The 24,447-nt window shown below is 44.5% G+C and overlaps 1 protein-coding gene across 1 annotated transcript in view; it reads right to left on the bottom strand.

Annotated features, from left to right (window-relative positions):
* Window positions 1–3,363: 3,363 nt before the first annotated feature.
* sardh (sarcosine dehydrogenase) overlaps window positions 3,364–24,447 on the bottom strand; it is a 95,655-nt gene continuing 74,571 nt past the window's right edge. The window contains exons 18-22 of the mRNA XM_056290933.1: window positions 20,481–20,574; window positions 15,045–15,207; window positions 13,276–13,444; window positions 11,697–11,832; window positions 3,364–3,817 (exon numbers count right to left, since the gene is read on the bottom strand). Of these exons, the coding sequence (XP_056146908.1) occupies window positions 3,686–3,817; window positions 11,697–11,832; window positions 13,276–13,444; window positions 15,045–15,207; window positions 20,481–20,574 (694 nt within the window). The 3' untranslated portion in view covers window positions 3,364–3,685. The remainder of the gene's footprint in view (window positions 3,818–11,696; window positions 11,833–13,275; window positions 13,445–15,044; window positions 15,208–20,480; window positions 20,575–24,447) is intronic.

Here is a 24,447-nt window from a genome sequence, read left to right as displayed (position 1 = left end):
GCCGTGATTCAGGCCCCTGGGAGAAAACCACTGAGAATCCTCCTTTGGGTTGGTGCTTGGAGAAATGAAGATGCGCCTAATTTTTCTGTCTGGCTTTCTAACATTGACCGTAATGATGCTGTGCGCATATTAGGAAATGTCTGCCTCTGTGTTTTCGTACACTAAAGTCAATGTTATACGTGAATACCCTCAACGGGAAACTTACTGATGTGCTAGAGATTAGCAACATTGCTAACGGTGGGGGGCTAGCATGAAATGGCGGCAAGATCAGCGGCCTTATTAGGACGGTCCGCGGTTACAAAGACAGCCGCCTCACAGGAAGCCGTCGAGTTCATTCCCACGGGTCCTGCCTGCCCAGCTGTTATAAATGCTCTTCACATGTATACGAGGTTCATAAGTAGCAAATGAGCTAAATCAACCAACAAATAAATAAACTCATGGGAAAACTGCCTGTATTGTAGCAACATTTCTACGTAATTCACGTTAACAGAGCTTGATTTTACCCCCCTGCATCGTCAGCCATGCTACCTCCTCCTAATCTCAAAACAAATACACCTTGATTAAGGAATATTAAGACAACTTAGCAAATTCAGCTTGTTATTTAACTCTTGTTTATGACTATTTACGTTCTAGACGTGTGTTTAGCCTCTGCTTTGCCTCGTACCCGGATCTCACACCCTGTTGTTCCTCGTCTCTACTTCTGTTTCTAATTTCTCTGTGCCGGTCAATAAATGTGTCACCAAAACAGAAAGCGTTTCAATGTGAATTTATTCAAAAATTGATTGTTTTTTGAACACGAGGGAAAACTGACACATCTATTGTCAAATATGTCCAACAGCCTTCCCTGAGTCATTTTGTTATTTGAAGTAATCACGGTTTTAAGGCAATAGTTACAAAGTTAGAACAACATATTTAAAAAGGGCAGCATTCACAACCAATCCTCCTGTCCGTTAAGACTACCAGCGCTCGTCTTGACGCATGCTCAATAATCCAGGTAAGAAAACCAGAGACGGTTGAATCAGTTCGTCTGGACTCAACGTGTATTGACAGAAACGTTTCATCACTCATCTAAGTGACCTCTTCAGTCTAAACTGACTGCAGGTACCCCCACCCTTATGAGCAATACAGTTACATAAAGACCGAAACCAACGACCAGTTTCATATGCAAATATGGGTGTGACCAATAATTAGAGTTTCGATGGCCATGGGTACTATTCACAGAGGATTTGGGAATGTTTTCAATCACAGCATTGTAAAGAATGGCACAACACAAGAGAGCTAAGGGCCCTGACCCACCAGGCCGACGGTTGGCCATTGGCCGATGGTGGGCTGTTGGTGAGCGTCTGTGACCCTAGTTTTTGTGGTATGTCCTGCACCATCGGCACTAGTTGGACCCCTGTTGGCAGCTTTTCAGCCGATTCAGCATGTTGACTCGGTGGAGCCCGTCAGTGAGAGAGATCACTCTGATTGGCTGCTCAGCTTAGTGAATCAGTACTATGCTAATGAATCAGGGCCATCGGCTGTAGTCTTTGCAGTGTGTTCAAGTGCTACTTTTTGGCCCAGACGGCGGGCGACATGAGGCAACGCAACAGTCGGCCTTCATCGCCGCTAGTCAGTTTGGTGTGTCTGGGCCCTAACATGTCAGGCCAGGACTCCGTAGTCTACACCCATCTACAGACCAGTGGTCACTCTTCCAAGGATGAGGATGTGCACATCCTTGATAGAGAGGAACGCAGGTTTGAACAGGGAGTCAAAGAGGCCATCTATGTGAAGAGGGAACGACCATCCCTGAATTGAGGGGGGGGCTAAGAGTACATCTGCCACCATCTTACAATGCTGTGATTGCAAACATTCCCAAATCCTCTGTGAATAGTACACATGGCCATGCAAACTCTAGGTAATGGTCACGCCTATTTGCATATGAAACCGGTTGTTGGTTTCCGTCGTTATGCCACTGTATTGTTCATAATGGTGGGGGTACCTGCAGTCAGTTTAGGCTGAAGAGGTCACTTACAGATGAGTAATGAAACGTTTCTGTCGATAAACGTTGTACCCAGATGAACTGGTTCAACCTTCTTTCACTATCAACTCTTATTTGGACTTGTATAAAACCTTTTTTTTTATTTGTTTCACATTATTCATATATATCAGATTAGAAGACTAAACAACCCCTGAAAAACATTTAAATGACTAATGGGCTTTCGGCCTGGGGGACTCGATCTTTCTAAAATAGCTGGCTAACATTTTGTGCAGACCTTGCATCAAAACTTTGTAGCCATTTATACTTGCTGCACCCAACAGCTATTCGTATTGTGTATTACAGGTTCAAGAATTATTATGAAGTGTATTAAGCGGATGTACACATGTGAGATTTTAACTCTTATTCATCTCCTGTTCAACGTGTCCAGGGTGGGAGCTATATTTTCTACTTAGCTCACATTTGAGCAGCTGGCGGGGACAGTTAACACAAAGAATTTACATTTAACAGCATCCTTAATCAAATAGCCTCCGTGCTTCGACACTGGCTCCGCAGATATAAATCAAAGCAATGAGTTTCTGTCTGTGATGCGTCTGTGATATCTTAGTCCAAATCTCTCTGCTGAACATGTTAAGCGGAGACAAACCATTTTTCATTATCAGAGTAATTTAAATATATCATGTATCCACTGATAAACCAGGGCAAGCCTTTTTCATACAGCTTTCTCACAAAAATGAACCATTTTATTCAACATGTTTCATACAAGCAATCTGATTGGTCAAGGAGATGGAGACGATTACCATGGTGCATGACAGTAGAAAAATAGCTCTGTTGTTTTTTATTCTCCACTTTACTTCATGTGTACTACCTTGCATGAAACGGAAACTACCAAAGTGTTGGTAGCCATTGCACTAAACAGTGCTCCTGCAAGTAAAACGACAGAAGTGTGTATTTTGCTCTTAATAAAGCAGATTAAAACACAATGGCTTACACGTTGCACCCATTGTACAACATTCTCCATATTTTACTTTTTTTAAATATCATCTGTTAGTTGTATAAAAAAAAAGAAGCTTATTAAGACTCAGTTAGAAGAGAATTTGCTAATGGTGGATTAGCGCTGCACCGGACGAGTCATTAATTACCCCCATGCTCGAGCCGGGTCCAAATGTATTTAACACCTCCTTCACATGCTGTTTGTGTACTTACGTTTGATGGACACAGTTTAAGGTGCTTCCAAACGCTTGCCCATAGTCTATCCATTAATGGTGGCATAAAAAAAAAAATAGTGTTTTGGAAAAGGATTTTTGTAAAAACATACCTAGACAAACAATTTCTGTAAGACAAATGTTAACATTAATGACAGCATTTCTACAACCGATCTCGGAGTGGATATGTAAACATGACGGCCGTGACCCATGGGTCAAATTCCATGTTTGTGCAAACCTACATGGCCAATAAACATGATTCTGATTTGGTTAACAGCCAGTAAGACAAAATACAACAGATTCTTATTCACGCCTCAAAAATCTAAGAAAGGCAGAGGTTAAATAGTAAATCACAAATCACCGTTTTTCAGCTTGCATGATTTTTCTTCTGGATTTCAGAATAGTGGTAGTGGATTAACAAAGAGAGGCTAAATTTGACCACACCTTCATGTCAAACTTTCTGCCACCTCTAAGCCTTATTCACAGACTGGACGTGTGCTCTCTAACATGCGTAGATCCCCTTGATACGCTGGTTCTCAGGATCGAAGGGGGACTTGAGGTGGGCCTTGGCCTTGTAGCTCACCCCCATCCTCTCCAGGGTGAAGTCGCCGCTCTTAATAAAAGCAGGACTCACCTAATAAAGACAGAGATGTGGGGATAGGAAAAGGGGGGGGGGACAGGAGGAATTTGAAAGATGGAGAGCAACAGAGAGAGAGAGAGAGAGAGAGAGAGAGAGAGAGAGAGAGAGAGAGAGAGAGAGAGAGAGAGAGAGAGAGAGAGAGAGAGAGAGAGAGAGAGAGAGAGAGAGAGAGAGAGAGAGAGAGACAAAAGAGGTAGAAGGGAAATGGGAGTAGTATTGGGGCAGAAATGGATTGAGACGGAGGAGATAAAACAGAGTGGGAAAATTAAATGACCACTTAATCAACATACTTGGTAACATTACTGTCCCACTAGACAGACATGTCAGGAGTGGATTTTATGGCGTTCATATCTGGAATGAACAGCAAAACAGAACAGACTGGCAAAGAGGTTATAAAATGCTGGAAGCAATTCGTCCATGAGTCATTGTCAGCTCCCTCGTAACCAAGAAATCTAATTTTCCGACTGACACTTCTTCCCTCCATCCCACTCTCTGCCTCCTTCTCTTTCTCGCTGTTCTCTGTCTTTCTCTCTCCCTCTTTCTATAGGGGGGGCGGGGGTTGGTATCATAAAGATGTGTGTTTACTACATACATGATACCCTTGTAGTCAACTGGAACCCCCCCCCACCCACCCACCCACCCCCTTTCTCTCATACACACCACACACACACCTTTCTCTCACTTTGCTTTCACTAATTACTTAGCTGCGGGCTGATGCAGGCCACAGTGATCCTATGCTCTCTACACCACTAATACCCCTAACAGCTTTATCCAAGCACAGTTAGTTACATCAATGACGTAACTGCCACAGTCATTCCAGCCTAAGAAACCAACATCCACAATATATGATGCTAAATGCTACAGCAAAACCTCGGTGATTAGCATAACGTCTTTGCTAAAAAGGGATCAGAAGATAAAGACAGAAGAGACTGGAAGCCAAGGAAGATGGAATGGAGGAAGTTCTGCTGTGTGTTTGAGGAACGGGTCAAGAGGTTTTGGATGTAGGGTGGAAACTGACTAAAAAATTTTACACAAATACACAAGTAGACACACTGACAACTACAGGGAGTGTGTGCATGATGTGGCCGTCCCTTGAAATAAGGTTCCTTGAAACTGTCTCAACTGACATGCAAGGTCACAACACTTGTAAGATGAAGCCCTCTTCCTGTGACCTTGATATATTTCCCACTAGATACCTCAAGGAACTATTTGATTTGGTCTATCCTTAGCAATAATCAACAGGATGCTCATCTCTGGAACTGGCCCCACCTTCTTGAATCAGATTAGATTCATTCTTTTTTTGTCCCCTATAGAGAAAATTTACTTTCCACAGTCTGTACACAAATAACACTCAAAACGGTGTAAACAAACAAGAATAGCACAATACAAGTCTGTTACAGTGTGCCAGGCTATTTAAGGCAGTGATAGATGAGGGCACAAAACTTCTCCCAAAGCGTGTTTTCTTGCAAAGTGGTTGTCTCTATCTGTGGCCAGAGGGGGTTACAGGAGTCACGTGCTATGGTCAGTGCTCTACGAGTGGTGGTAGTGTCGAGGGCTGGTAGGTTGGGGGTGTCTCCCCACATATCTTGATATGTTAGTGATTTTCAGGAACTTGTTTCTATTGGTGCGGGTGAGCATGGTGAAATAGCACATAGCGCAGTATGGGATGGGTTTAATAATACTTCCTTACAGAAGGAGCAGGGGGTGGGGTTTGACCGAGACAGCCCTAAGTTTGCGGATGGCAATGAGTCTTTGTTGGCAGCGTGTATGGATGTCTGTGATGTGGTGATTTAAGCTTGGTTTATTGTCTGGGATGATGCCGAGGTACTTAAAGCTCTCCACCATCTCCATCGGCTGACCACTGTGGGGCAATGAAGGGTGGTGAATTTATTGTGGGTATCAAAGATGATCTCCTTCATCTTGGTGATGTTCAGGAGGAGGTGACTGTCTGTACACCACTGGGTGAAGTGGGTAATGGGTTGTTGGTAGGCTGTGACTGAGTCCCTTTCTGTGAGGAGGGCGAATATGACTGTGTCATCAGAATATTTGAAGTATTTTATAATGGAGGAGGGGCTATGACAGTCATTGGTGTAGTGTAGAGTTTGTGTATACTAGAAAGGGACTCAGAACACAGCCTTGAGGGGATCCAGTGTTGACGGTGGTGATGGGGGTTGTAGTGCTACCCACCCTGACTCCCTGGGGTTTGTTATTGAGGAAACTGCGGATGAGGAGAGGTGGAACATGGAGACGGTGGAGTTTGTTGATCATCAGATGCCGTTGAATGGTGTTAAAGGTGGAGCTAAAATCTATGAAGAGGACCCTAGCATAGTGGTCAGGGGAATCCAGGGGTTGGAGGAGTGTGAAGAAGGCATGCCACAGTGTCCCTCTTTTGGCCTTGTAAGTGAACTTGTAGGGATTCAGCTGTGGGCTAACAACTGGGAGTATGGCATTCAGTGCCAGTTTCTCGCAATGATGGAAGTAAGTGCTACTGGTCTGTAGTGATTCAGTTCAGAGGTGGGTTTTCTTGGGGACAGGAATGATGGTAGATGTCCTCCAGAGAGTGGGGATGTTTGCAGTCTGGACTCTACACTAAAATGGAGAACAGGGGAGAGCTCCAAGGCACAGCTCTTGAGCATCCTTCCTGTGATCCTATCTGGGCTGGGGGACTTGCCAGCTTTACACCTCAAGAGCTGATGGTAGACGTCAACATCTGTGAAAGGGACAGAATGTGACTGCTCAGGGATGGGTAGGCTTTCAAGCAATCTCTCATGCTCAGTGGAGCAGTTGAGAGTGTCAGACCTGACATAGAAATAGTTCAGGTCTCTAGTGAACAAGGTGGGGTCAGTAGGTGTAGGAGTGCTGGTTTTTGAAGTTGACCCAGTGAGTGTTCTTACCTTCCGAAAGATATGCCTGGTATTCATGCTGCTAAATTCTGTTTTAATTTGTCCTTACATGCAACTTTTGCTTTCTTGATTTCATTTTTCACAGAGTGGTTAATGGCTCCGAGAGAAAGCCAGTCCTCGTGATGGAATGCTTGCTGTTTTTTCCTTAAGCCTAAGTTTTTTATTTGAGGAGTCATCCACAGTCTGGCTTGAACAAAATGCCATTGTTCAACCACTTATTGAAAAAAAACCTTCATTAGTCTTTAATTTCCAAAGCAATTACAGACCAACTTACAAACTTCTTTTTCTGTCTGAGGTCCTGAATAAAATGAAATAACGTGCTGACTGCTTTTATGAATGAAAACGCGTCATTAGAAAAGTTTAAATCTGGCTTAAGAGAGCTCCATATCACGTAAACCTGTTATGATCAGTAGAGGCGACCCAAATGCAGACACAGACAATGGAATTACGTAATGTAAAGGGGTTCATTATAGGAATAACAGGGGATGAGAATGGCAGGCAAGGCAGAAAGTAGAGACGCGATGGCAAATGGCAGAGGTAAACTGAGTTGAATGGTGGATGGCAAAGCTGAGCTGAGCATGATAGACAGATAAGAAAGTGAGCATGGCTGACAGAGGATAAGCAGGCAGGCAGGCAGGCATGCAGGCAGGCTGGCAGGGGAACCAGAGAGTAGTGATCCTGGAAGCACAAGGAGACACAGTAAATACAGGTAAAGCAAACAACACAAAGAAAAACTCTAAAATACAATTACAGCGTGACCAAGAATGAGAGACTACCACAGTGGTTGAAACAACGATCTGGTAATGAGTGGATGGAAAACTGTAGCTATACTGTTGAGTTGATGAGTTGATGGAAGGCAACATCCAGCTGAGTTCCTCTGGGCCATATTCTTCCAAGTCCATCAGGTACTGGTACCCACGGTGGCATACATCCAACAGCCACCAGACAGTGTAGGCTAGTTGGTCATCAATGATCCAGGTGGGAGGAGGGGAACAGCCAGAGGGCACAATGGACTGATAGAAACTGGGACTGGTTTCAACTGGGAGACATGTAAGGTGGTATGAATTTTCATGGAGGGAGGCAATTTGAGTTTAACAGCAGAGGGATTGATGCTAACGTCTATTTCATAAGGTCCAATATAATAGGGTGTACATTTTCTGGATTCGGTCAGTAACGGGATGTTTTTAACAGAAAGCCACATTTCTGAACTGGCTGGTAGTTGGGTGCTGGAGTCTGGTAACCATCAGTGATGCACTGGTTGTGGTCGGCTGAGCATATCAGAGTGGAGCGGGGATCCTTCCACATCTTGCAACAGCGGCAAAGACAGGCCTGGACCGAGGGTATGGCAATTTCATCCTCCTGAGCAGGAAACAGGTGTGGCTGATAACCCAGGGAGCATTCAAAAGGTGACATGCCTGTTGCAGCACTGGGCAAGGAATTGTGAGTATACTCAATCCAGGGAAGATCATTACTCCAGGAGGAGGGGTTCCAGGTTGTGACACAACGGAGCATAGCTCCCAGGCCCTGCTTGGCCCACTCCGACTGTCAACTGGTCTGCAGATTGTAACCTGATGAGACTCACAGTTGCTCCGAGTGCCTAAGAGAATGCCTTCCATACCTGGCATATAAATTGCCCACAGTCAAGAGATGAAATCAGCTGGGATCCTGTGAAGATGGACAACATTTTGGACAAGGAGGTCAGTGGGTTCTGAGGCTGTGGGAAGTTTGGGTAGGGTCACGAAATATACAGTCTTGGAAAATCAGGCTACAATGGTGAGTATGACAGTGTTACTTTGAGATTGTGGAAGGCCAGTTACAAAGTTGAGATCAACGTGGCTCTGTGGTCGATTTGGGACTGGAAGAGGACAGAGTAGGACGTTGGATGGCTGGTGAGATGACTTACTGCGAGCACATATAGCATGAAGCGAGCATGAAGGCATGGGTATCATTGTCCATGGAAGGCCACCAGAATGCCTTTTAAGAAGGGACAAGGTTTGGCTGATACCAGGGTGACAAGCAAACCTGAAGGTGTGAACCCATTGAAGGACCTGTGAGTTGATGAAATCAGGTACAAAAAGACAGTTATCGGGGCTGCTTTCTGGATCCAGTTGAGTCTTTTGAGTTTCCTTGATGAGGGACACAATTTCCCAGGCCACTGCGGCCACCACGCACAACGAGGGAAGGATGGTATCTGGTTTAGATGGATTGTTGTTGGGGACAAACTGTTGGGAGAGGGCATTGGGCTTGATGTTTCTGGAACTGGCTCGGTAAGTGAGAGTGAAACTGAATGGTCTGAAGAACAGCCCCAATGGGTCTGTCAGGAATTAAGTCGTTTGGCCTTCTGGATGTAGGCCAGGTTCTTGTGATCCGTCTAAACGATGAATGGGTGTTCTGCTCCCTCCTGCCAGTATCTCCATTCCTTCAAGATGAGCCTAACTCTTAGCCGTCCCCTGTTCCCAACATCATAGTTCTGCTCAGTGGGGGACAATCAGTGGGAGAAGAATGCACAGGGGTGGAGTTTATGGTTAGAAGCTGAGCGCTGGGAAAGAACAGCTCCAACCCCTGTATCTGAGGCATCAGCCTACACAGTGAACTGACGTGAGGGGTCTAGTTGGATGAGAGCAGGTACAGGAGCAAAGTGTCTCTTTAGTTTGGGGAAGGCAGGGGTCCAGGAAAAAGAGTTAGCTGAAGAAGTGAGTTTGGTAAGAGAAGAGGCGCATTCACATGGCTATAGACTCTGATGAACTTTCTATAAAAATTAGCAAAGCCCAGAAACCACTGAAGTTGTTTCAGGGATGTGGGTATGGGCCAGTCTGCCACTGAATGAATCTTCCCGGATCTGCCTTCATCTACCCACTCTCAATGATGTATCCTAAAACTGTAATGTCTAGAGAGATTAAAAAATTTAAGTTGCCTGAGTCACCCCAAGCCACTAACTCATCTTTGACTTAATCACATACCCCGTTGAGAAACACCCACTGAGGTGAAGCATCATTCCAACCTGAATCTGCAGCTATGGTCCTAAACTCAGCTGAATATTCAGCTACACTGTGGAAACCCTGACGTAGAAAGAGGAGGCATTTGGTAGCGTCCCTACCATTAACAGGGTGAAAAGGTGACTGACTATCCCACACAGCTGATGCCCAGGCTAAACCATTCCCCCTAAGTATCAGAATCAGAATCAGAATACTTTAACCCGATGATATAAGATGTTTTTGCCTTATTGGTTATGTAGGCAGAGGGTTGTTGCTCGACCACTAGGGAACACTGGATCAGAAAAGACCCGCACGTTCCCAAGTCTCCAGCATAGCTCTCTGGCGCTGGGATGGGAGATTCTTTGGGCTGGAGAGCTAGCTGGGCTGAAGGTTGTATCAGAGCAGGGGGGCTAGCCGGGGCTTTGGGGACTGGACAGGAAAGATGTGTGGAAACCTGGTTGATCTGGGCCAAGTTGGTGACTTGAGGGCTTCCAAGACTGAAGGGCCTGCTCGTGTTGTCCCATGAGGGCGCTCTGGGTGGCGACAGCTTGGCGGAAGTGCTCCGAGTCTGCTGGGTCTATGCTGGCCAGAACATTCTCTTATGATTAGTAGAGGCAGACCTCTACTAATCGCAGACACAGACAATGGAATTATAGGAATAATGGGGAAAGAGAATAGCAGGCACAGCAGAAAGTAGCGAGGCAATGACAGATGGCAGAGCTGGACTGAGCTGAATGATGGATGGCAAAGCTGAGCTGAGCAGGAGAGACGAACGAAGAAGTCAGCGTGGTGGGAAGAGGATAAGCAAGCAGGCGAGGCACGCAGGCAGGCAAGCAGGCAGGCAGGGGAACCAGAGAGTGATGAACCTGGAAGCCCAAGGATACACGGTAAATACAGGTAATGCAAAAAACATGAGCAATAACTCTAAATATACAATTGCAGAGCAGTTGAGAACAAGAGGCTACCACAGTGGTTGAAACAACGACCTGGTGATGTGTGAATGAGCCGCAAATCAGGAGTCAGCTTGAGAGTACCAGGAAAGGAAGCCACGTCCACAACACATACACAGAGACAGATAGGGGGAAACAGGAGACACCAGGAAAAACGGAAACTCATAGAAACATAGGGGAAACAATTGGAGAAACGGCCAGGGCTGTGACAACACAGCTCTTCTTAAGTTAGTGAATGATTTGCTTTAAGCCGCTGATGTGGGGAACTCTTCAGTTTTAGTTTTTTTAGACTTTGGTGCTGCCTTTGGTACTGTTGACCAACATATTTTGATTGAATAGCTTAAACAATGGGTTGGCATTTCTGGGACTGTTTTAGATTGGCTTTTTTTTTCTTCTCTTATCCGAAAGGAAAAAAAAAACTTTTAGTGCAACCATTGGTGATTCTGGATCATCTCCATAAAATATGACTCATGATGTATCTCAAGGGTCTGATCATGCTAGTTTTATTTGGTATCCATGTGTCGCCACTGAGACACATAATTTGTTAACAAATATCAATCGAATATAATATTTCCATCGTTATGCTGATGATACACTGTTCTACCTCTCAATGAATAAAAAAATAACTTGAAACTTCTAAACAGTGAATGCTCAAAAATATCAAATCATTGGTTCCTGTGTATATTAATGTTTTAATAATGTCAATTAGGACAACTGTCCTCAAATGTTACCCTAAATTGTAGTAATCTTGTTTGTTAAGACTGTGGTACAGTCTTGTTTATTACTATTTCGGAGAGTCTCTAAAATTTTTTTTTTTTTTACCCCTAAGGAACATGGAAACTGTTATTCATGCCTTAACCTCATCACATGTTGATGATTTGAAACACACGATAAGATTATTCCTTATCTTCCAGTTTAGTTTGACCCAGCAAAGTCTATCTAGATTAGAGCTCGTCCAAAATATCCATATAATATAAAGACAGAAAGGCGGGCAAAATTTGGGTTACATCTATGAGTTTAAACGGGTAAAGTGTGAGGTTCTCACCACTCCTCCATCAGGGTTACGAATATATCCATATCCAACTGTCTTGTCAATGAAGAAGCCGTAGTCAGAACGCCGCAGATGACCAACAGGAACACCGTTACGGAAGATCGCCTCCAGACCAAACATTGGAACTTTCCTGGCAGTCGCAGAGAAAAAGAAAGTAAGAGAATAATCCACTTTGCAGTTATTTGTTTAAAATAAACTGCCCTCATGATATATTCAACAAAAAAAAAGACCATGTCTCTCAGCGGATTTGACAGTTAAAATTTGTTTTTTCTTTCTTCATAAGGAAAACACACATTATGAACAACTCCCCTGATTTGCCTAAGTAATATGGGGGCATGAAAGACACTATGTGAAGTAGGCAACACACATGGGCCCAGTGTATTACATTAATAAAACAGTAGGTGAATAGAAAGGTGACATGCCAGCATTAGCCAACTACCCCCTTGTGACAGGCTGGGGTGTAGTGTTTTACTAAAACACTGCTGCCTTCAGCTCCCCCACGCCACCATCACTGTCCTCTTCATCTACGCCCCTTTCACTATCCTGCTTCAAAATTTAAGTGAGTGTAGACAGGCTGAAAAAGTGCTTATTTACTCTTTGATAACGACTTTCCATCATTATTTAGACTACAATACCTCAGACACCGAAGGAAATGTTCAGACATCTCAGCAAAGCTGTGGTGTCTGTTTGGGCCTATGTTCACTGAACAATACAAAACCTTTTAACTGACGCTACAGTATTTATAGACTTTACTTTACTCCATTCAAATTCAAGTTAGCTAAGTAAGCTTGAGGATACAAGAAACCGGACTAAGTGGGATGCTGAGGAAGGCACAGTAGGATATGAACAAACGTTTGTAAAGTGGATAAAAACCCTGGGGATTTCTATGAGACTTGAGCGTTTGTATCGTGCATTTAAAGTTTGAGCATTTGGTAGCCTGGAAAATGGCACAAGGGAACGTCATACCGAATCCTTGGTTTTGGTGGATGGCACTTTATTGGTGCCATAAGCTACCATTCAGCTGCTACTCCAAACCAGGGTCTCTATTCCACCTCTGTTCTACAGCCTCAATTCATTACCAGGTTACAGTCACCCTCAAATTCACGCCCTTTGGAGGATCTTGCAACTGTTATTTTCTTGTTCCCCTGTCTTGTCAAGGTTGTGACATAGTTTATGATCTTTTGATTAGAAACATACCATAGAAATAAAGTTAATGCTAATGTCCTATACTAAAACTTGGAAAGAAATAATCTCTCAAGACATTTACAGGTTAATAACTTGCACCTCATACATGGCGTTACTGATCTATTGTAACTGCACAGCGAAAAAAAATGGATGAAATTAAAATCGCAGAGCCTCAGAAGACATTTAAAAAAGTGGAGACGTAAGTTGGGCAAAGCATCTGAAAGAATTCGCTGCAAAAAGCATTTTTCATTTTCCCTTTGTGGTGCCTTCTGAAAACAACCCGTATGCCTGTTTTAGTCAGTAAGATCAAAACCTGTCATGTTTTTTTCTAAATTCGATCTCGCTTTCTACTGCTAAAACATGCCCATAAGCCAAGTCCTTTACTGACTCCTCGATGGTGAAGCAGACGATGCGTCTCTTAAGCCCCTCCTCCTTCTGTTTCTCTAGCCTATCACGGCCCTGGAACGGGATGGCCGTCTTCATTTTACAGGTGAAGGCCAGCCCCGCCTCAAGGGGCGTGTCATCTGGGCGAAGATCAGCATGCCAGTGTCTGTACCCTGATAGAGAGGGGCAGAAATGGACAAAAGGAGAAACATGGAGATGAGATTTTGGAAGACGAGCGACCAGTATCTGGAAGCTGATGGGGATCCAAATAAAGAACAAAGAGATTCTGGGAGGGAAAAAAAACCTGCTTGTGATTACTTGTGTATTAAGTGTATGATGTTAGCGTAAACTGCAGAGTTTATAAACTTGTTCCTCTTGTCTGCAAAACGTATTAAAATCTTTCCTTTTTTTAAGCAAAATGTTTTGGGAAATTTTCAAAATGTTGACTGTTCATTAGCTTTCAATTCTCTGTGCTGAATTTGAACCGATTATTCAACTGTGCATGGCACCTGTACAGTGGAAGAACTGTGGACTAAATTGGAGGACACTGCAGAAATGTGCATATCACATAAATAAAACATAACAAATAACGTAAATAACGTAATATAATGTACAATGAATGCATAATGTAAAGTGAGTGGAGCAGTGAATGGTGAATGTAGTGTACATATAGGTTTGCACAGAGTGAAGTAGTGTAAATAGGGGTTACTACATATGGAGTTAGGAGAATATGGTTTAAAGATAAATTACTGATGCAGGAAGTCACTTTTAACAATCTCCAACAGAAAACCTTGAGTGTGTATGTGCACGTGCAGGATTTTCACTGCCTGTCTATCAAATATGCAGTCAGCTAATGTAACTTTAGCCGCTGCCCAAATAGAATAAGTCTTAACCACACCTAAAATTCTTATACAGGAAGTCCACGGGTTAAGAACGAGGTCCGTTTATGTATATATAAAATCGAGTAAGTCAAGTAGATTATTTATGAGACAGTGCAAGCCTGTTTCAGGCCATAAGCAATCAGCTGTAGTTTTATTGACAACTGATGATTGCTTATGGCATGAAACAGGTTTGTACTGTCTCATAAACAATTTACTTGACCCACTGGATTATTTTGCTCCTTATTTGTTGAGCACTTTCCCTACAGTTGAGTGTTTCTTTTAACAAAGTTTTGTGTGTGTGTGTGTGTGTGTGTGTATATATATATATATATATATATATATATATATGCCTCTTTTTTTTTTGGGATCCCCCCCTATCTGGACAATTACCCCACTCCTCCAAGCAGTTTCGGTCGCTGCTCCACCCCCTCTGCTGATACGGGGAGGGCTGCAGACTACCACATGCCTCCTCCGATACATGTGGAGTCACCAGCCACTTCTTTTCACCTGACAGTGAGGAGCTTCACCAGGGGGATGTAGCGCATGGGAGGATCACGCTATTCTCCCCAGTTCCCCCTCCGCCCCCGAACAGGCGCCCCGACCTACCAGAGGAGGCGCTAGTGCAGCGACCAGGACACATACCCACATCCGGCTCCCCACCCACAGACACGGCCAATTGTGTGTGTAGGGACTCCCGACCAAGCCGGGGGTAGCACAGGGATTCGAATCGATGATCCTCATGTTGGTAGGCAACGGAATAGACTGCTACGCTATCCGGACGCCCAATTTTCTAAATATATTTAGCGATTAATTTTCTCAATGATAATGGGGTAAAAGAACATTCTGAGCTGGGTCGGTTTGTTATTTTGTATTTTTCAAACAATAACACTACCTTTTTCTATGCTAAGTGAGTCAATGGCCCTGTAGCCTGAGTTGATGATGCCGTGCTTGGCACCAGCAGCCATGACAGCATGGTAGACTGGAAGACAGGAGGCTTTGGGTATGTGCAACTCCCAACCAAGCTCCCCAACGAACGACAGACGCATGGCTCGCACCTGCAGAGAGAGAGAGAGAGAGAGAGAGAAAGAGAGAGAGAAAGAGAGAGAAGAGAGAAGAGACAGAGAGAGAGGAGACAGAGAGAGGAGAGAGAGAGTAGAGACAGATGAGAGACAGAGAGAGGAGAGAGAGGAGACAGAGAGGGGGGAGAGGGAGGGGAGAGAGAGGAGAGAAAACTGAACCTTCCAGACAGTGAAAGAGCAATGCCTCTTCTAAGTGCTCAGTAGCTCAAGTACACACACACACACACACACACACACACACACACACACACACACACACACAACACGAGGCCCATCTTGAAGGATAGGATCTACCCGTTATCCGTTTTAATGACAGCCGCAGTTTTGTCCTCCGTGCAGAGAAAGAGCAGAGGGCAAGAGAGAGGACAGAGATATGAGAATGATAAAAGAGGTGGGAAAGACACAAGCGGGGGGTGTGATCAGGAGCATGCTGTGTAAAAAAGACACAAGAGCACTGGACTCTTAAGTCAGCTGTAAAGGAAGTGTTCCAAAGACAAAAGGGCAGGGTCCAGAAAATGGGGGGGGGGGGGGCGACAAGGAAGATAGAAAGCTGAGTGTGAATAGAGAAGAGGATAGTAAAGACAGAGGAATAAAAAGGGTCTGAGACGAAAGGAGAGAAGACAAGTTCAGTGGAAAACCTGGAGCGGAGTGCTAGGTAAGCTACAGTATACACAGTGAGGGAATCAAACGATAAGAAGTTGTGGTTGGAACCAGTTGTGGAAGAAGTATTCAGAACTTTTACTTAAGTAAAAGTAGCAACACCACAGTGTGAAAATACTTTGTTACAAGTAAAAGTCCTGCATTCAAAATCCTACTTAAGTATAGTACAAAAGTATTAGCATCAACATATACTTAAAGTAGTAAAAGTAAAAATACTCATTATGCAGGATGGCCCATTTCAGAGTCACATATATTATTGGATGATAATTACTGATACAATAATGTGTTCATCACATTAATGTTGCAGCTGGTAAACGTGGAGCTAATTTCAATTACTTCATATACTGCTGGGTAGCTCCGCTTATAAAAATGTATTATTAATAGTTGATTTATACTTTGTTTTAATAATCTAAATCTGCAAATTAACTAGTAATTAAAGCGGTGAAATGTAATGGAGTAAAAAGTACCATATTTCCCTCTGATATGTAGTGGAGTAAAAGTATAAAGTAGCAGAAAATGGAAATACTCAAGTAAAGTACAAGTACCTCAAAGTTGTACTTAAGTACAGTGCTTGAGTAAATGTACTTAGTTACATTCCACCATTGGTTGGAACGAATTAAAAAATAGTGGAGAGGAGAGTTGAAAAGGATGACAGAAAGGACAGGAAGTGGAGAAAGCAAAAAAAAGAAAAGAAAAGGGGGGGACAAAAAAGAACATGGGAGAGCAGAGAAAGGACACTGAAGACGGAGAGAGATAAACATATCAGTCTAACTCTCAGACACGTTCCCCTGTGGGTGCTGTGTCAGCCACACCATCTGGCCAGCGAGGCCTCCGTCCTGCACATATGCACCTCACTGCACCCTGCAGAGCACGGCATAACAACACCTCCACCTCCTCACCGTATGCACACCTCCACATGTGGTGACCATGAACTCACACACACATCAGCAGGTACCCAAAATGATGTGTGAACGATTGTGTCTCTGTCTGTGTGTATGTGTATATGTGTATATGTGTATATGTGTGTGTGTGTGTGTGTGTGTGTGTGTGTGTGTGTGTGTGTGTGTGTGTGTGTTTGTGTGTGTTTACTTACATATCTGACCATATCCAAGATATGTGTGTGATAATATGTATGTGTGCCTGTGTGGGTGTATATACTACATGTATGTATGGGTGTGTGCGATAGAGTACGAGAGAGAGAGAGAGAGAGAGAGAGAGAGAGAGAGTGAGGGAGAGAGAGAGCATGAGGGAGAGAGAGAGTGAGGGAGAGGGAGGGAGGGTGAGTGAGGGAGGGAGGGAGAGAGAGAGTGAGGGAGAGAGAGAGAGAGAGAGAGAGGAATGGAGGGAGGAGAGGAGAGGAGAGGAGAGGAACAGAGATAACGATCGACAGCAAGAGACGGATAGTAATGAGCTATGAGAGGAGCAGAGGGCAGAGAGGGAGAGAGAGAGAACTCTGTTCTCACAGCAGTGCATCCATTAAAACATCACCCGCACACAGCCAGCTACCAGCTGGAACACAGCACACACACACACACACACACACACACACACACACACACACACACACACACAAACACACAAATGCAGAAAACTGGATTGCATAAATACACGCACGGGCATGGAGATCCTGCACCCACAGAAAAAAAAAACTTGCAAAAACATACAGACACAAAGCCAGACACATGGACGCACACAGACCTGACTGTGAAGTGAGGTGTACTCACCACAATGACTAAAGCCTCCACAGAGCACTGCACAGTTCTAACAGCCACACAGAAAATACACGTGGATACGTATGGCTGTGCATAATTGCGGGTGCATGTGCATGTCTGTGTATATGAATGTGTGTGAAGGTCTGAGTCTTTGCCTCGAGCCAGCGTAGGACTTTGCTCAGATACTGATGCTGAATACATTACCACCGCTCCACAATGCACTGTGAAACTGGAAAACACAGATCTTCAGATCTTCACGATCTTATCAGTCTCAAAATCTACAACTCAACCAAGGTTTGCACAACAACAGCAGTAGAAACTGGTTACAGTCATGGACCGAGAAACAACAGTGGTAGAGACTACGGTTCTGCTCATGGACCGAGAAACAACAGCGGTAGAGACTGTGGTTCAGGACATGGACCGAGAAACAACAGCAGTAGACACCGTGGTTCCGGTCACGGACCGAGAAACAACAGCGGTAGAGACTGTGGTTCAGGTCATGGACCCAGAAACAACAGCGGTAGAAACTGTGGTTCAGGTCATGGACCCAGAAACGACAGCGGTAGAGACTGTGGTTCAGGTCATGGACCGAGAAACAACAGCGGTAGAAACTGTGGTTCAGGTCATGGACCCAGAAACAACAGCGGTAGAGACTGTGGTTCAGGTCATGGACCCAGAAACAACAGCGGTAGAGACTGTGGTTCCGGGCATGGACCGAGAAACAACAGCGGTAGAAGCTGTGGTTCAGGTCATGAACCGAGAAACAACAGCAGTAGACACCGTGGTTCCGGTCACGGACCGAGAAACAACAGCGGTAGAGACTGTGGTTCCGGTCATAGGACGAGAAACAACAGCGGTAGAGACTGTGGTTCAGGTCATGGACCGAGAAAAAACAGCGGTAGAGACTGTGGTTCCGGTCATGGACCGAGAAACAACAGTGGTAGAGACTGTGGTTAAGGTCATGAACCGAGAAACAACAGCGGTAGAGACTGTGGTTCAGGTCATGAACCGAGAAAAAACAGCGGTAGAGACTTCGGTTAAGGTCATGGACCGAGAAACAACAGCGGTAGAGACTGTGGTTCCGGTCATGGACCGAGAAACAACAGCGGTAGAGACTGTGGTTAAGGTCATGGACCGAGAAAAAACAGCGGTAGAGACTTCGGTTAAGGTCATGGACCGAGAAACAACAGCGGTAGAGACTGTGGTTCCGGTCATGGACCGAGAAACAACAGCGGTAGAGACTGTGGTTAAGGTCATGGACCGAGAAACAACAGCGGTAGAGACTGTGGTTCCGGTCATGGACCGAGAAACAACAGTGGTAGAGACTGTGGTTAAGGTCATGAACCGAGAAACAACAGCGGTAGAGACTGTGGTTCAGGTCATGAACCGAGAAAAAACAGCGGTAGAGACTTCGGTTAAGGTCATGGACCGAGAAACAACAGCGGTAGAGACTGTGGTTCCGGTCATGGACCGAGAAACAACAGCGGTAGAGACTGTGGTTAAGGTCATGGACCGAGAAAAAACAGCGGTAGAGACTTCGGTTAAGGTCATGGACCGAGAAACAACAGCGGTAGAGACTGTGGTTCCGGTCATGGACCGAGAAACAACAGCGGTAGAGACTGTGGTTAAGGTCATGGACCGAGAAACAACAGCGGTAGAGACTGTGGTTCCGGTCATGGACCGAGAAACAACAGTGGTAGAGACTGTGGTTAAGGTCATGAACCGAGAAACAACAGCGGTAGAGACTGTGGTTCAGGTCATGGACCCAGAAAAAACAGCGGTAGAGACTTCGGTTAAGGTCATGGACCGAGAAACAACAGCGGTAGAGACTGTGGTTCCGGTCATGGACCGAGAAACAACAGCGGTAGAGACTGTGGTTAAGGTCATGAACCGAGAAACAACAGCGGTAGAGACTGTGGTTCAGGTCATGAACCGAGAAAAAACAGCGGTAGAGACTTCGGTTCAGGTCATGAACCGAGAAACAACAGCGGTAGAGACTGTGGTTCAGGTCATGAACCGAGAAAAAACAGCGGTAGAGACTTCGGTTAAGGTCATGGACCGAGAAACAACAGCGGTAGAGACTGTGGTTCCGGTCATGGACTGAGAAACAACAGCGGTAGAGACTGTGGTTAAGGTCATGAACCGAGAAACAACAGCGGTAGAGACTGTGGTTCAGGTCATGAACCGAGAAAAAACAGCGGTAGAGACTTCGGTTCAGGTCATGGACTGAGAAACAACAGCGGTAGAGACTGCGGTTCAGGTCATGGACTGAGAAACAACAGCGGTAGAGACTTCGGTTCAGGTCATGGACCCAGAAACAACAGCGGTAGAGACTGCGGTTAAGGTCATGAACCGAGAAACAACAGCGGTAGAAGCTGTGGTTCAGGTCATGGACCCAGAAACAACAGCGGTAGAGACTGTGGTTCAGGTCATGGACCCAGAAACAACAGCGGTAGAGACTGTGGTTCAGGTCATGGACCCAGAAACAACAGCGGTAGAGACTGTGGTTCAGGTCATGGACCCAGAAACTGTGGAGGCTGTGGTGAGAAAAGTGAGAGGAAGAAAAATGGAAATTGAAAATGTCCACAAAAAAAGTAAATAGTTAAAACGTCACATATTAGTAAGTCATAAGGATGCCCTGAGACATGCCATCTGTCACACACACACAGACACACACATCTCAGAGTGAACATTTGAAATAACAAACCTGGTTTCATTCAACAGCATGTGATTTGCATATACCAATTTTTAATTAACAAACTCATTATTTAGCCAAAGTTGACAAATGCACCATACCCAATTTCTGCAGAAATGTGAAATGCACTCTGTGAGCGAGTGTGTGTGTGTGTGTGTGTGTGTGTGTGTGTGTATTCCCACCTGATGTCCTGCAGCACTGACTACTTTGTGCGTAGAAAATGGGAAGGCTTCATTGCTCAGGTCTGTGTCCAGCACCTCTTGAAGTACATCACGACTGCACATACACAACACAAAAACACACCAAAGTAAGACACTCCACAAGTATACAGTGATTCTCATCTGCATCTCTCAAGGTATTTTGCTCTTTACTACATCATGCCCAATACTGAAGAGGAAGTATGTAATCCTCCATCACTGGTCTGGGTGAACAGAGAGACTTTCCCACCAACACGGTGCCGGGGCCTAATCCAGAAGTGGTTCCATGCATTTCCAACGAAAAAAGACCAGTACCCAAAAGCTGGCGCCGGCATGGCTCCCCAAAATTGCTGGTCCGAAAGTTGCAACCACTGACGTTAGTAGCTATGGGAGGGGCTGCCGCAAGAAATTCGCCGCCATTTTGATAAAACATAGGCGAAAGCAGCAGCAGCAGCGAGAGGCTTCTCAAAAGCAGCGAACTAAACGTACATTTATAAAAAGCAAGAAAAGCAAATGAGTTCGGGGATACCGGAGCCTATCCCAGCAGTCATTGGGCGGCAGACGGGGAGACACCCTGGACAGGCCTCCAGGCCATCACACACACACACACACACACACACACACACACTCATTCCTAGGGACAATTTAGTATGGCCAGCTCACCTGACCTACATGTCTTTGGACTGTGGGAGGAAACCGGAGGCCCCAGAGGAAACCCACGCAGACACGGGGAGAACATGCAAACTCCACACAGAGGACGACCCGGGACAACCCCCAAGGTTGGACTACCCCGGGGCTCGAACCCAAGACCTTCTTGCTGTGAGTTGACCGCACTAACCACTGCACCACTGTACCGTCTAATTAAGAAATTAATCATCAAATATAAATAGACAAACTCGATTTATTCAGTGGGGTTTGAGCCAAATCACACTTTACTTTTTAAGTCCTGTTGAAGAGCTTTAGCTTTAGCAAACTAGAAAAAAACCAGTCTGATAAGGAACCACATCACTCTCACCATCACACATACACACGCACAACAGGCTTACATAAAGATGACTCAACGACAAAAAAGACTAACTTTAGCTTGTCTGACTTGCACACTAGCATTCTTTCTATGTGTGTAGGCAGGTACAAAATGCAGTGTGCGAGGGTGTTTCTGCAGGATATATTGGTAACAGCATAGCATGCAGAAGATGGTGAAAACTGTTTAAGGTCATGGATTTGTCAACCCGTTTCTGTAATGTACTATTGATGTGCACTGAACACGTACTCACGTGTATTGATGTGCGTCATTACATACGCAGGTGTACACACACATAATAATAATAATAATGATGATGATAATAATAATCATCATCATCATCATTACATTTCTATAGCGCTTTTCTAGACACCCAAAGCGCTTCACATTGAAGGGGGTAACTCACTTCAACCACCACCAATGTGTAGCACCACCTGGGTGATGCACGGCAGCCATTTTGTGCCAGAACGCTCACCACACATCAGCTTGAGTTGGAGAGGGAGGAATCACTGAGCCAATTACATGGGGGGATGATTAGGTTGCCAGATGGAGAGAGCCAGATTGGGAATTTTGCCAGGACACCGGGGAACCCCCTACTCTTCGGGATAAGTGCCATGGGATCTTTAATGACCACAGTGAGTCAGGACCTCGGTTTAACGTCTCATCCGAAGGACGGCATCTCCTACAACAGTGTCCCCGTCACTGCACTGGGGCATTGGGATTTGATATTTGTTTTTTGTTTTTTATTCAGATCAGAGGGAAGACTGCCCCTTACTGGCCCACCAACACCACTTCGGCAGCAACTCAGTTTTCCTGGGACGTCTCCCATCCAAGTACTAGCCAAGCCCACACCTGCTTAGCTTCCCTCATTTGGCAGAGCCGGGGTACATGTTGGTACGGCTGCCGGCATATGCTACCTTGATGGAAAGACAAACATTTCTCTGAGGCTCATCTCTAAGTTCCTTCATCCTTATGCATTGTCTTGTTCACTGAACTGAAAAGTCCAACAGCCAGGCCAGCTTCATACACATACTAAGTGAATATGTGCATATGTGGGTGTAAATGTGGATGTCTATGTGTAAGCGTGGGCAGGGTCCGGTTACCACTCTGTCTTGCCACTTAAGCTGTAGACCGAAGGTTTGCGTGTGTGCATGCACGCATATGAAAAATATGCACAAATGCAAATATACAAACATACCCACAGAGCTGCTCTATTACAGAACAACAATTTGTTTCATGTTTCACAAATGTGGTTCATATTCACACCAAAAGCCACATTTCGCTATTTGAAATTAGTTACCCAATTGTTGAGTGGCCACAAATCGGTTGTGTAACTGGTGTAACTTTGTCTTCAAAATTTAAAATGGAACAAAACAACAACAACAAATCACAAGATTGTAAATTCATTCAAATTCCAGTTTTCCACGGAGCAGACTCAAACATGATGAGCTGACCATTATTAAATTAATATTTGGAGTTGGCCGAAATCATAACACACAGAAAACAGACATATTCACAACATGAGTGTAATTCCAATCGGATTAGATCAGATCAGATCAGAAACTAACGATCCTTGTGGGGATATCTGTAGTTGGCAGCAACAGGAAATAGATTAAGTACAGACAAAAATAGTGCTGTATGCAATGCACCAAATAGGATTACAGCATTCAAGAGGAACAAAGAGTTATCTTTGTTGACAAAAGGAAATATGTCTGACTTTCTTTATACGTGTTTGTTTGTATGCCGGTATCTATCATTCTGGCTATCTTTGTATATATGTATGTGAGGAATTTAAAGACGGCTTACATTTAAACGCTATTTTCTGGTTTGATGTCTATTATGAAAATAAAAAAGAAGGACAACCTTGAAGGGGAGCTGGGAAGGGGGATGAAGAGAACGTGAGCGATGATGTTAGCACGACAACTGAACGCTTCAAGCAATGCAGAAAGACCAAAACAAAGAAAAGAAAAGTTACAAGAAAACAAAATGAAGAATGCCTGGAGGAGGGTGGTGAGAAACAAATACAGCCTACACTGAGGGAACAGATCCAACCCTAAAGCTTGCGAGGAGGAACTAAAAGTGTTCAGAGGTTGAGAGCAGTCAATGTAAAGGTGGCCTATGACCATCTCTGTTAACTGAAGAACAAAGGCACTATTGTTGGAAGCAAGAACATCGAGAAATGCTCTAAAACTATAAACTCTCACAAGTCAGAATTCTGTATTTTAAAAATTATTGTAAATAATCTCTAGTCTTTGGATAGAATGAACACAGACACTATTGATGAGTGAGGGTAAAACATAAAAGGGAAATACCATGACATTTTGAATTTCTGTTTGTGTATTTTTTGACAGACAGACATAGATGGACAGACAGAAGAATCACAGGCAGACAGACAGAAAGAAAAGGACAGGCAGACAGATCATTCAAATTATGGCGCTAAATGGAAGAAAATGTGTTTGGATAAGAGAGGAGCAAAACACTGAAGATGCCCACTTTGTGGTGAAACTGAAAAGAAAAATTCAAAAACCACAGGCCAAGCAACACTTTGATGATTATTAGATTCCCATTTACATAATCTATTCTTGAAATATCAATGAAACACCTTTTACCATCTATTCTCTCATTTAATAGGCTATATCTTATGTAGAAGGCGCGATCAGAAAGGGACTGGAGACTGCAAGGTGGTGACAGGGGAGAACGTAGCTAGGCAACATCGGATGGTGGTCTGTAGGATGACTTTGGAGACCAAGGAGAGGAAGAGGGTGAAGGCAGAGACAAGGATCAAATGGTGGAAGTTGAAGAAGGAAGACTGTTGTGTGGAGTTCAGGCAGGAGTTAAGACAGGCACCGGGTGATAGTGAAGAGTTATCAGATGGCTGGGCAACTACTGCAAAAATAGTGACGGAGAACGCTAGGAAGGTACTTGGTGTGA

Source organism: Lampris incognitus, chromosome 12 (assembly GCF_029633865.1).
Source record: "Lampris incognitus isolate fLamInc1 chromosome 12, fLamInc1.hap2, whole genome shotgun sequence".
Classification (NCBI taxonomy): Eukaryota; Metazoa; Chordata; class Actinopteri; order Lampriformes; family Lampridae; genus Lampris; species Lampris incognitus.
The sequence above is the reverse complement of the archived record's forward strand: the minus strand, read 5'-3'. Positions and strand labels throughout refer to the sequence as shown.